Source organism: Salvelinus namaycush, chromosome 42 (assembly GCF_016432855.1).
Source record: "Salvelinus namaycush isolate Seneca chromosome 42, SaNama_1.0, whole genome shotgun sequence".
Classification (NCBI taxonomy): Eukaryota; Metazoa; Chordata; class Actinopteri; order Salmoniformes; family Salmonidae; genus Salvelinus; species Salvelinus namaycush.
In genome coordinates this window covers 12,449,245-12,462,452 of record NC_052348.1, presented here as the reverse complement: position 1 = coordinate 12,462,452, position 13,208 = coordinate 12,449,245, and the positions used below count along the sequence as shown (strand labels likewise).

At 42.8% G+C, this 13,208-nt stretch overlaps 1 protein-coding gene across 1 annotated transcript in view; it reads left to right on the top strand.

The window, feature by feature from the left end:
- The window catches only part of LOC120034960 (rho GTPase-activating protein 10-like), a 64,072-nt gene that overhangs the window by 30,301 nt on the left and 20,563 nt on the right, over positions 1-13,208 (top strand). The window contains exons 7-17 of the mRNA XM_038981681.1: positions 250-354; positions 1,431-1,560; positions 1,646-1,752; positions 1,986-2,080; positions 3,068-3,149; positions 3,324-3,366; positions 3,474-3,542; positions 4,625-4,699; positions 6,941-7,025; positions 9,614-9,672; positions 12,273-12,378. Of these exons, the coding sequence (XP_038837609.1) occupies positions 250-354; positions 1,431-1,560; positions 1,646-1,752; positions 1,986-2,080; positions 3,068-3,149; positions 3,324-3,366; positions 3,474-3,542; positions 4,625-4,699; positions 6,941-7,025; positions 9,614-9,672; positions 12,273-12,378 (956 nt within the window). The remainder of the gene's footprint in view (positions 1-249; positions 355-1,430; positions 1,561-1,645; positions 1,753-1,985; positions 2,081-3,067; positions 3,150-3,323; positions 3,367-3,473; positions 3,543-4,624; positions 4,700-6,940; positions 7,026-9,613; positions 9,673-12,272; positions 12,379-13,208) is intronic.

Genomic DNA, 13,208 nt, shown 5'->3' with positions numbered 1-13,208 from the left:
ACTTAGTGCTCATTAACTTAGTGCTCATTAACTTAGTGCTCACTACAGTTAGTGTTTTGTATAGGTTCCCTAGCAGTCAAATGAAGTGTTTATAAACCAGCTCTGGAAAGTGAGTTTGAAGTCAACAAGAACAATGTCTTCATTCCCTGAAATGAATGTGAAAAGTGGTGACGGCCCCAGGTTATAATGCATTAAAATAAATGTCATTTATACACTCTTCATTGTGTCCTATGTTCTTTCTATCCCCAGATGCTGGCGTTCTTTCAGACAGTGTTCACCTTCTACCACCAGGGATTTGAGCTGGCCAATGACTTTAACCACTACAAGAAAGCCTTACAGATCAATATACAAAATGTGAGACCTTAGTCATCATCCAGGTCTTATTAGATTTCTATTTAAAGATGGAATCGGTATTAGGGGAAACAGCGCCACTGTCCCTCCCTCCCCAGCACCTTTGTTGTTTTTGTTCAACATTTTTGCAGTGCAGATTCTGCTATTCTATCGAGATGCAATGATGGCCTGGGGGGGGGGGGGGGGTTGTGATTTGCAGTAACTTTTGTTGTAATAGCCCAAACTGACATGGCTTTTTCACCATTAAGGATTCCAGTTTTAACCACATAGTACAAGGATGTCAGTATACTGTATGAAACAAGGTGGTGTAAATATAGGTAGGTAGGTGGCAGGTGTCTGAGCAAGGCACGTCACCTTAATTGCTCCTGTAAATCGCGCTGGATAAGTGTCTGCTAAATGACAAACATTTAAATGAGGTGTTCATTTCCATAAATCTTAGGATTATAATAAGCTTTTGTCCTAGAAGGACATGTCTTGTACACACAGTATTGCTCTAAATACTATAGATTACACACATCACAAAAACTGTACATACACCCCACGTTATACATATCCTACATTTGAATGTTGGCTTGTAATATAATATCTATAAAGTTGGTCTGCTTCTAGTGGGACTTTCCCTAGGTACTTGAGGTGCTTTCTTGTTGACTCACTCACACTATTGTTAATTGTCTTTGGGTTAGTCTTAGTGTTTTGATTATTTTCTTTGACCCCAAACTTTCACTCACTCTGGGATGTCAGGGGATTTTTTTTTAAAGGGAGCTCTGCAGATTTTCTTTTCCAGTGGCTTTGCATTGTGTGATTGACCCCTGCATGACCATTTTAGCTAGGGTCACAAGGGGTGTCTTCCTTCCTTGGGTGTGTCTCCCTGTAGTCAAAATGTACTACTTTGTGAAACTTGACGACAAAAAACAATTAAACTTCATTTAAGGTTAGGGTTAAGTATAAGATTAGGGGAATAGACAAGGTTGGGGTTCATTTTTAAATCAGTTTGGAGAGAAGTTACTTTACTGGCGGCTTTGCAGCTTGGCCCGGTAGTAACGACGCCCCCCCCCCCCCCCCCCCCCCCCCATATATAGACACGGAGTCGGTTTGAGGGCACGCGGGTGGAGGTGTTTGAGCTGATGAAGAGGATAAGGGAGGTTCCCCAGGAGTACAGACAGACCAGCCCCATCAGCAGCGAAGGATACCTCTACGTCCAGGAGAAACGTAAGGATAGAGGAACGACGTGTTTGTCCAAGAGGTGGGCAGTTTAAACATTGTGTTCCAATGAAATGTGTGTTCTCGTCCCCAGGGCCCCCTCCTTTTGGTTCCAGTTGGGTGAAGCGTTACTGCACATTTGTGAAGGAACAGAAAATCCTACACATGGTCACCTTTGACCACAGGTCAGGAGGAAAGATGGTGAGTCGTGACCCATACAATCAAAGACAGGTTGTGGAAGATATACAGAGTATGGTCCAAGTAGCACATCAAATGATTGATTATTCAATGTGTGTATCCATCCCTATTCAAATACATTTGTCAAATCGACAATTACTATTGAAACCCGCATTAAAAGTGCGTAGTCATTTTATAAGGAAAGACTCTTTCTTGCCATCAGAACAGGCTCTCTGAACAGTGATTCTCTCCCTCAGGGCGAGACGGAGTCGGTCACCCTCAAGTCTTGTGTCCGCAAAACCACAGACATGCTGGACAGGCGGTTCTGTCTCGATATAGAAATCACAGACCGGTATGTCGTCGCGTCGCACTACACCATTACACTTCTTAATCACTTTAGTAAGACAAACTTTCCACAACCACCTGTTAGTATCTCGTCTCATCTAGGAAATAAGGGGGATTTTTAGATGGATTCCCCAAGATCACCAGACGTCATTGGCTCATACATTTAGTACATAAACCAGGGGGGTCGGTCAGTACCATCTTTGGTGGGGGGGCGAGGTCTATGCCATTAGTCCTGGAAAATGTGATTACATTGCCACACTTGTAGCTTATTCATGCACTGTTGGCAGCCTTCCCAAATACACAGTAACAGTTCTGTTTGAAGCCTTCGCTCCACACAGGTCCTGTGTACAGTAGAGCTGATCGAGCTGCTCTCCCTAGCCTAACGCAGGGTTGGGTTGGAGAGGATTTGTCATGGAAGATGGCCCCTTCACATAGCTGAGAGGATTCTCAATGCTCCTCTGCTACACTTGGTTGCAATAGATATGGCTCTTTATGTCACTCTGCTGGACCAAACTGCTATTCTGTCGGGGGTATTAATAGCAACAGCAACCCCCAAGCTTAGAGGGTTTGAAATTTGTTGCACCCCCGGTGCCTGCTTGTCAGCCTGCAGATGTAAGGTATTTGGTATCTGAGTGCAACAGGTTAGGGTTAGCCTGATGTGGTAGCCTATTATAAAAACTAGGGTAAATGAAGCTCAGGTATTCCTGCAGTTTTGCTATTTAAGAGCCCAGCCCCTCTGGCACATTTTAGGACTGATTCTAGATCAATCTTAGACGCATTCATTTACTTAGTATTAATAGTAGTTTGTTGGAACCCCAGGCCCAGTCTGACTGAGACAAAATTAGATGAGATTGACTGTACTTTACAATCCCCAAGGGTGAAATGAGTGTCATACAGCAGCCATAATTAAAAACAGAACAAACCCTTACGCCATTTAAAGAAAAACAATCACGGCTATTACAATAAATAATTGTGCGCTGTGTTCTGTTCCCAGACCGGGAACGGTACTCACGGTCCAGTCGCTGTCGGAAGATGACCACAAGTTCTGGATTCACGCCATGGGTGGGAAAGAACCAGTGAGTAACCACATCATCCTGACAGCTCCACTATAGTTTCTATTGTCTATTGAACGCTACTGAAATTCTATGAAAGTGGTACATTAATGCCAGCAGAAGTGTTTTTTTGGTTTGTGGTAACCTCTTGGATAGCAAATGATCTGTGGAAAGCTACATATAATGAATTTTTTACAGGCTGGGCAGTACTTGGGTAAAACCTATTCAAAAGAACGTGGAAGTAAGTATACAACGATTTAGAAGCCCCTGATCTCAATTATTTCAATGTGATTGCTGATAATTCAAATGACATGGGGATAATTTAAATAACTTGTCATGACTCTGCAGTCGACGCACAGCTAGATGACGTAGGATTGTCGTTTGTGAAGAATGCCATCAACGCCATTGAGACGAGAGGTAAGACGATGCATGATGACAATAGAAGGCCTAGGCAATATAAAGACTACAGAAGTGTACTTTGTGAGGTTAGCTGACTGGCTAGAGCAGGGGTGGGAATTAATTTAGTCTCGGTGGGGGGGATCGGGGTTTCAAATTTCAGGGGAGGGCCGCACTTTTTTCCCCCTGAATTGCTTTTGACAGCCAAATCAGTCCATGGGCCAGAAAAATGGCAGTTATTTGAAAATATAAATCTTATATGTACTTTCTATCACGTTTTAGCGGTTCAAGAGTGACCAATGTTTTTTTTTTTTTACTCAAACCTCCCTTATGCCGAAGTTTGCCCACACCTGGGGTAGAGAGGTAAAGAGGGTTTTGTGAAATGTTGTGATGTCTCCCTTTTAACACATGAGGGCAGGCTTGGACCAATATCCAGTCATATCTTGTGCACTGTTCATAGTTTACAGGTAGTGGTGCAACATATACACTGAGTCTACAAAACATTAAGAACACCTTCCTAATATTGAGTTGCACCCCCTTTTGCCCTCAGAAAAGCCTCAATTCGTTGAGGCATGGACTCTACAAGGTGTCGAAAGCATTCGACAGGGATGCTGACCCATGTTGACTCCAATGCTTCCCACAGTTGGCTGGTGGACCATTCTTGATAAAGAGGAAACTGTTGAGCGTGAAACCCAGCAGTGTTGCATTTCTTGACCGAACCGGTGCACCTGGCACCTCCTACCATACCTCGTTCAAAGGCACTATTTTGTCTTGCCCATTCACCCTCTGAATGGCACACATACACAATCCATGTCTCAATTGTCTCCAGGCTTAAAAATCCTTCTTTAACCTGTCCTCCTCCCCTTCATCTACACTGATTTGAAGTGGATTTAACGAGTGACATCAATAAGGGATCATAGCTTTCACCTGGATTCACCTGGTCAGTCTATGTCATGGAAAGAGCAGGTGTCCTTAATATTTTGTACACTCGGTGAAGAAGCCCACCTTTTGATTTGAGAAACTGTATTTTCAAATTGTATCCATTCATCCTCTTATGATGGTTTGTGCTATTAAGGGCTATGTAAACTGTTGTCTGTTGTCAGGTATCAATGACCAGGGCCTGTACAGAGTGGTGGGGGTCAGCTCCAAAGTCCAGAAGCTCCTTAGCCTAATGATCGGTAAGACATGCTCATTTATCACCCTTTAAAGTAACTGTCCAGTGAAAATCACTTACGTTAATATTCTGTTAACTCATACCCAAATAATGCTGTTGACTCATCCTATACTCATGAGGCTAAAGCATAAATTGGAGGAAAAAACACTAAAATCCCTCAAACTTGTATCTCCAACAAAAGGCCTGCTATTTTGTCAATGTCATCCTGTGTAAGATTTGCTGGCCAATCGGTGGTCTGCTCGCATGAATGTATTTAACGACCGGTATACGCCCACACCATTCTGTTGGGGTATGACCACACCATTCCAACACACAAAAGCTGCATTAAAAAAAAATAATAAACATACTTAAATACATTTTAGGGCGGAGGAAAATGATTTCCCTCATGTTGTAATTAATTATAGGTCATATTTCATAAATCTGGAACCACTGGACAGTTAAATTGATACTGTAGGCATTGTGCACCCGGTCTGATCTACTTAGTAGTATTCAGAGTAATGGTTTCCTGTGACTTAGACGACGATGTCAGGCTCAGTGCAACAAGTGCTGCTGGTACGGCATTCAGATAGCCGGGGGGTGCCTGAGAGGCCCCCTTCCTACCTGCACCCAGCCGTCCTTGCAGGGACTCCACTTGAGTCGCTCAGCAGGAGCTGGAAATTTGATTTCCTCGCAATTCTACCCCCTCTAAATGCTCTCTCTTTCCTACTCTTTCTACCCCGCCATCCTCATGTTCTTTTATCCCCCTTTTCTTTATCCTCTACCCCCCCCCCTTTTTTTTTAACCTTTCCCCCTCTCGACGACTGCCCTCTCTAGTAGACACCATCTGTGTCTAGTCGGCTGTGTGTTCTGAATCTGAATGGCAACAAACCCAGTCTGCCACCAGGCTGTCCCAGAGCCCACTCTAAACTTCCCACCTGAACCTGCCGACTCATACTTCACAGCCCATTAGCACACTGTCTGCTGGTGTAGACTGGGTTCAATTGGTATCGGTTTTCTTTCAAATACCATATGGACGCAGGTAACTCTGATAGTTGAGATTTAGGTCACCAGGCATTTATTTGGATACGCTGTCTTCGTCATGTTAACCATAAAACACAAGCATTTCACCAACAGCCATATCAGTGTATGATGTGTGGGTTAACAAAACACAGCACCGGGCTGAGACCCTGAAGAAAGCCTTTAGATTTACTTCATCCCTCACCTCCTTTCAGATCTCACCCACTAACATGGGCAGAGTCCAATCAGAGGGGATGGAGGGGGGGTTTACAGTTAGTCATGACCAGATCGCCACCCTGTGCATAGTTGACAATTCACTGGAACAGACGTATGGATAAACTCCAGTTCAACGGGGGGGTTAGAACTAGGCCAGAACAGCAGAAGTGGATCACATTATTTTCCCACTTTGCTCACAAATCTCTGACAGTGGATTGACAGAACTCATAAAGCTGAGCATAGAGAACGGATATTTTACAGCTGGGAATTTCACTGCTGAGAATAAAGAGGTAAAAGGACTTGGATACTACTAGTGTAGAGTCAGTCATGTCCCAATACATCTGTAACAGAGTACTATGTGGGTTAGTTTATATTGATGTGCGCATTACAGTAGCTGAAAGACACACCACTCTCCCACCATCTGTAGCTGTGTACACACACATTTGGCTGTTGGTCCAGCCCGTTGATGTTGGACAGGCCACTGTTCTGTGGATAAATAATCACAGCCCTTCTGGTTTTAGTACTGAAGGGAATACAGTCAAATGAAGTAAATAAATGGCCCAGAGCAGCAACCTACCTCCCACCAAGTCTAACCCCTTGGAGACCTCCTGGTGACCTTGGGCTTGGCCTCGCACCAACCTCTGACTCAAACACACAACTATGGTGGATTATTCATCAGGTCAGACCAGTATTGGTAAGCCTGGCTCGGTCCAGTTTGACTCAGTAGTGTGAGAAGGGTATACTTTAAGCCAGCCAGCAATTGCCACGGGGCAGAACTGCTCCTCAAGACTACTGCAATGCTTTTATCCACAAGACACATTTCACGTTATTTATATTTTAGCTTCTTTGCAGCTGTTCACTTTCACCATAGGGTTAAGTTAAAATACACTAGTTGACTTACCCTGAGCCTAAACTTGTTTTGTATCATGGGAATTCGCGTGTACTCTAAAGTTAAAAAAAATGTATTGGTGCTTTGTATAATTTTGTTGATTGTGTGTTGGAGTTTAAAACCTTTTGGAATGTTTCATTGCAGATGAGAAGAGTAACGATGTGGATCTGTCTACGTGTGAGGACTGGGATGTGAAAACGATCACCAGCACGCTAAAGCTGTATTTGAGGTAGGAATCCTTTGTGTATCAATCACTTATAGTCTGCTACATAATCGCTAGGTTATGTATTCATGTAGGCTATTATGTCTTATTAGCAAGCTGTGGAGACTTTATTCTAACTGTTCGTCATTGTCTGAGTTTGAAGTTATTCTACTCCGGGGGTAGAAGCATAATCATTTCCTGGAGCTCAACTCCTGCAATGCAACAGGTCATTCACATTGCCGCATAGACATCCATGCATTTAAATTCAGACACATAATCAATCCACTTCATCAACCCGACCCCGTCTCTCTGACTTCATTATTCCCAGTCGCTGTGTGTTCTAGGAAATCCGTTGTTGACCTGAGACGCACTTGGTAATTGATAGGGAGACTTGGCCACTTTCTAGGAAGAAGAGCTGCATCCCTGGCTTCACATAGTTTAATATCCATCTTTGAATGTATTGATTAGGTGACCAGGTGAAAAACAATGGTGGCCTGTGGCAGGTATTTTAACTATAATTTACCACCACACAACCAATCAGTGATATGAATACATTAGCATGTTAGGGATTTTAGTGTCATTGATTTGATCAGAGGAGAAACAATCACTCAAATTAGGTTGGATGCCACATATTAAAGGAATCCTGTTTTTTAGTTCAATGAGTCAATCGATTTATTTAGGTTAAGTTATTGCTTGCTTTTTCAAATAGCAATTCATTTAACTGAAAGGTTTTTATTTCTAATCTAGGACTATCTGCAAGGTAACAAGTTAAATGTACCCTAAAAGCTAAGCCAAAGTTTTCTGTTAGCTAACTGAAACAAACTCGCACTGCATATTCTGACGCCAATGCAATTACGGTATCCAACGGAATCTAATGAGTGATATTTGCATACTGTAGTGCTGCATAAACTGAAGGGATGTTAGAGTTTTGGTTCGTTATGGAGCGATTTACTGAATAAAATGATTGCCAACTTATTGTTAACCCAGGCCAGTCTGTTATACTTTCTTCTGTACTTGTTTTGGAATTAGTTTATTACGCTTGTTCAGTACTCCATGTGCTGTAAAAGGTTTAGTTATCAAAATTAAATTATAGATTGGCAAGTTCACCAGTGCAATTGCCATATAGCCTATTAAATAATCAACTTTGAGCGAGCCAAGTCTATTTTTCCATCAATTGAACAACAACAAATAAAGAGGATTTTAGCTCAGTGGTCAATGTAAAAGCATGGGAACTGGAATGGTGTCAGTCTGTCCTCTGATAGGCTAGCAGGTCAGAAGTCACAGCACTGTGTTGTGACTGGCCAGGTTTTGCTGCCCGCTCGCAACCCTTACAGGAAGTAGTTTGATGTTGCTTGCTGTGGGTCATGGGACTGACTCTCCCAGGCTGGTCCCAGATCTGTTTGTGAGCTCTTGCCAACTCCTAAGACCGCTGCGCCACTCGGGAGGCCAACGAGCAAAGGCACTGCATTGCAGTGCTAGAGGCATCACTACAGACCCAGGTTCGATCCTGGGTTGTATCACAACCGGCTGTGATCGGGAGTCCCATAGGGTGGCGCACAATTGGCCCAGCATCGTCCGGGTTTTGCCGGGGTAGGCCGTCATTGTAAATAAGAATTTGTTCTTAACTGACTTGCCTAGTTTTAAATAAAGGTTCAATAAAAAATTGCTGTAAATTTGCATGACTGCAGAAATAGATCTGGTCCCAGGCAGCGAACTGCCTTTCTGGTTTATGTCAAGGAGTTTTCCCTGTTTCATAATGAAACCTGACAGTCAGCCAGTGGGATTAGTTTTGGGCAAGTAACCGAAAGGTCGCTAGTTTGAAGGATGGGAAATCTGTCTGTGCCCTTGAGCAAGGCACTTAACCCTAATTTCTCCAGGGTCTCTGTTAGTAGTAGACCCTGCCCCATTCTCCAATGGTGTCTCAGGGAGAGTTGGGATATGCAAAAAACACAATTCTAACTCACCCATGCATATTAATGCACTTTTATAAGCATTTGCTAAATTATAATTAAGACAACATTTAGATTGCTACTGAGATATTGCAGCTGTTAATGTGACTGGCATTTATACATTGCACACATCATATGATAAAATGTGTCATTTTATTTTTTTACACAAGCAATCTAACAATCTAGGAAACCGTCCAATCATATGATGTAATTAAACTCATCCATTGAGTCAACTGAAACCTTATTACAGGCTTAAGTCTGCAGTAGAGACAGTAGATTTACTGTAAATCGTCCTGCAGCTCCATCCTCCATCTGTCTTCCTCTGGCCTGCTGCAGAGCCAGAGGGTCAGTCTCTCTCCTCCCCTGCTTCTCTGGTTCCTCAGGGGAAGCTAAGTAGCCTTGGCACAGGGCCTGGTGCAGCACTGTGAAAGGACCTTCAGAACTTGGTTATCTCACTGTGGCATGGTGCGCCATCTAATTCCATCCCCGACACATCCACATTAATCGTTGTTGTGTGCAGACCCTATAAAACAGTGCTGCGTCTATTTCAGTCCCCCCCCCCCATTCTCCTGTTCTTCTGCACTCTCTCTTTTGGTCTCCACCTCTTCTACTCACTCTTCTCACTTTTGCTCTATTATGCATTCTCTTTCTTTCCTGTCTCTCTAGGAGTCTTCCTGAGCCACTGATGACCTATGGACTCTACAAAGACTTTATCGCCCCTGCAAGTAAGTTTGGGCCGTCCTCCTCACTCACAATACAGCTCTGCTCAAAACAGATGTAAAACCACTCACAGGAGTGTAGGAGCAGAGCAAAGGAATAATTCTGTTTTATTGCACGTTATCAATGAGTGCAATGCTGTGTGCATGACTAGCAAGTGTTTGTCTGACAATTCATCATCTTAAGTGTCCCAGCGCAGTTAGATTGGTTAGGAGTCATTTTCATTGTCTCAGTAGTTCTATGGAAAACGGATGCCAGCGTAACTGTTTTGAATGTTCCACATCTTGTAGTCTAAACAAATGCTTGTTTTCATGGTTTTCCTCTGTAAAAGTGCCTCAGCATGTACCCATAAAGCCTCATGTGACCCAGAGATGTCTTCATCGCTCTCACACACACATACTTTAATTCAACCATCTGCCTTTAAAGTAACCTTTGGTTCTTTGCAATTAAGGTAACTTAAAAAGGAAATGTTACCACCTGTTAAACACTATAAATCCTAGTATCCTACACTAATGTCCTCAAATGGCCCAGTGACTTTGAACAGAGAGAAACATGACATTTCTCTCCCTATATAATCTTACTCCAATAGCCTGCCTGACATGTCCTGAGTGATCCTCCTAACATGAATTACCCTCAAGTCCCATAATTGGATCACGATGGAGTGTTTTTATCAGCCGTTTGCAATGCCCTCATAATGCAGGTACAGAAAAATGCATTAGCAATAAATATTTTCTGAAAGATGACAGCATCCATAAGAAGCTTTATTCCCTTATTCAAATTTGTGTCGTTCCCATAGTAATGGGGGGGTGCACGCCGGCTGTTTCTGTGTGTGGGCAGTAGCCATCAGATGCCTGTGTGGGTGTGAGGAAATGTTTAAGGGATGATCTTGTGGGTTTTATCACAACCCTTTTACACGGTAGCTTCTGTAGTATAAAGCTATCTCTCTATAGCAAGCAACAGTAGCCTACATATCCTCTGGAAAAATTCACTCATGTCTAATATCAGCATCAAACAGGAAGTTTGCTGTTCATCTCCATTCTCTTTTTATTTGCTGTTAACCCTTTACTGCTTTCTTTTAAATATGAAACAACCCGTTGTAGCCTACACTAGCTGATTTTAAGGCAATGTAAACGGCATCCATTGTTTTATTTTATGGTAGCTTGTACTGGGCTTAACTGACTGTTTTGTGCAGTCAATGTTACAAACTTTGCATCTGCACTGTTTTTCAACTACATGTATTTTTGTAACCTTTTCAGTGAACACTTTCCAAAGTCGTCCTTGTGCATTGAGTTGTGGTACTTTGTTTAACTTAGCAATCATCGGTTTTTGTTTGGCATACATTTTAAAGTGAAAAAAATAGTAGTCTCCACATTCTGTTATCGTGGAATTCCCTTACTGTAACTGCACCAATATTGACTAGAGCTGCCGACAAATTTTAAACGGGTGACCCTGTGTCTCCAGTGAATAGATCCGGAGTCGGTTGTTCCACATCTACTGTGACTGCTCCTTCCAGAGTGAGATCTGACTGCACCAGAGCGCTCGCTGCTCAATCCAAAATGTCTATGGTTGGATTACCACGGGGAAATCCAAATCCTTCTCGTTCTATGCTGTACAGTTTCTCCGTTGAGTCTTGCCACCTAAGGATAGTACAGCAATGTAAAAACACAAATGTTTGTTCTGTTTGGTGGATTCCAATTGTATTTATTTAACCTTTTTTTTATTTAGCCAGGGAGTCAGGCTGAGAAGTCTCTTTCGCAGATGAGCCCTGCATACACAATCAACAACAATGACACTATACATACACATCCATTACACTAATAAATGGAAAGTGCAAACAATACATGAAAGCAAAGCACAATCACATGAAACGCATTCTTCATTTAAAAAGCCTCCTAACGTCCATCTGAATTGCCCTAAAGGGACCAACTCCACCAGCTTTAAGGAGATTTGCATATCATTCCACATGAGGTGCAAAAAAAACTAAAAGCGAGTTTCCTGACTCTGTGGAGATTGAAGGGATCTCCAGGGTTAGCCATACCGGAGTATAGTAACTTATACGTCTAAAGGTTAACACTGAGGTGTGGTGGAAGTTTATGCAAGAGGGCTTTATAGACGAGTGCAATGTACTGTGATAAACTGCGTCAATACAGTGGCAGCTGCATTCATAGACGGTAGTCAATAACCAGAATGAATGTTGACATACTCATTGGTTTTCTGCTATTAAACAAAAGGCAGGACATGCTCCTATAAACCTTTTAATTCTCAATTCCTTAACTAACTCTTTAACATACTTTTAGAATAATAGCCTTTCGTCAATCCAGTTGCGCAGATATTTATATGCGGGGACACGGTCAATGTGGGCTCCATCCAAAGTACATATGCATAAATCAAAACTTATGTGATTTGAAAAATAGCATACTTAGTTTTACCTTCATTAAATACCAATTTAGGTTCAACAAAGGATTTCTGCAGAGCAATAAAGTTGACGCCTACAGCATGGTGCTGGCAACACCTGGGTTGTGGGTTGGAGTCCCGCATGGTCCACATAGAATGATGGCACTTCTGTAAGCGACTGTCAAATAACCTTGTTTGTCCTGTTTTTTAACAGAAGGTGGTAGTCCAGAGTCTCGTAGCCAAGCCATCCACTGCCTGGTCCACAAGCTGCCTGAGATGAACTGCCTGGTCCTGGGGCTACTGATGAAACACCTGGCTACGTGAGTTAGCAGCCTTACACTCGTCCTCGGTCTCGTACTCTTTCTCCACGGTCCTTGTTCCATTCCCCCCCCCCCCCCCCATCTTTCTCTCCTGTCTCTTCTGTCCGTCTCTCTCCCATCAGTCTTTCCTTTCTCACATCTTCTGTTCCAACTAAGTGCAGGCAGAGAACTCCCTCCCCACCCTGTCTTAAAACAGCCCAGCACCCTCCACAATAGTAGTCAGAAGTTTGAACTGCTTCACCAGTTCTCTATGCCTTTAATGAAATGGACTGCTCCCTCCATTTCCCACCTGCTCCTCTGGGTTTACCCCTCTCTCCAAACTGGACCGTTAGCTGTTACACAACTCGCCCTTTCAGACATAGGATCTGAGATTTCAAAATCATCTTTGCTAACATTACAAGGTTTTACCTCAGCAACTCGCTTTTTATTTTTTACGACAAACTAAATAGTAGCAAATTGAAGATAAGTACATAATCCTCGTTCCCTGAGGCAATCAAAGTCTGGAGGATCTTATTTCTTAGAGAACCTGCCCCAGGATTCTCAGGGTAGAAGTAAAAAGGCATTTAAGTGCAGAAATTGAATTTGGGTTATCCGGCATGAAATTCTTCCGACTGGAGAATTTCACACCGCTTCCGACTTTTTATTTTTTATTGAAATTGGCTGTGTGGGGTGTGTTTTGACTATGTGTGTTAGCTTGTCCTGCAGGGAGAGGGGTAAGCCAAAATTTCACACCACTGTCTGAAATGATTTGAGATGTGATAAAGGAAAGTTGTCACTAGGTGACACATTTAGGTCTGCAAAGGCTCCCTTTAATGCATTTCAACCATCAC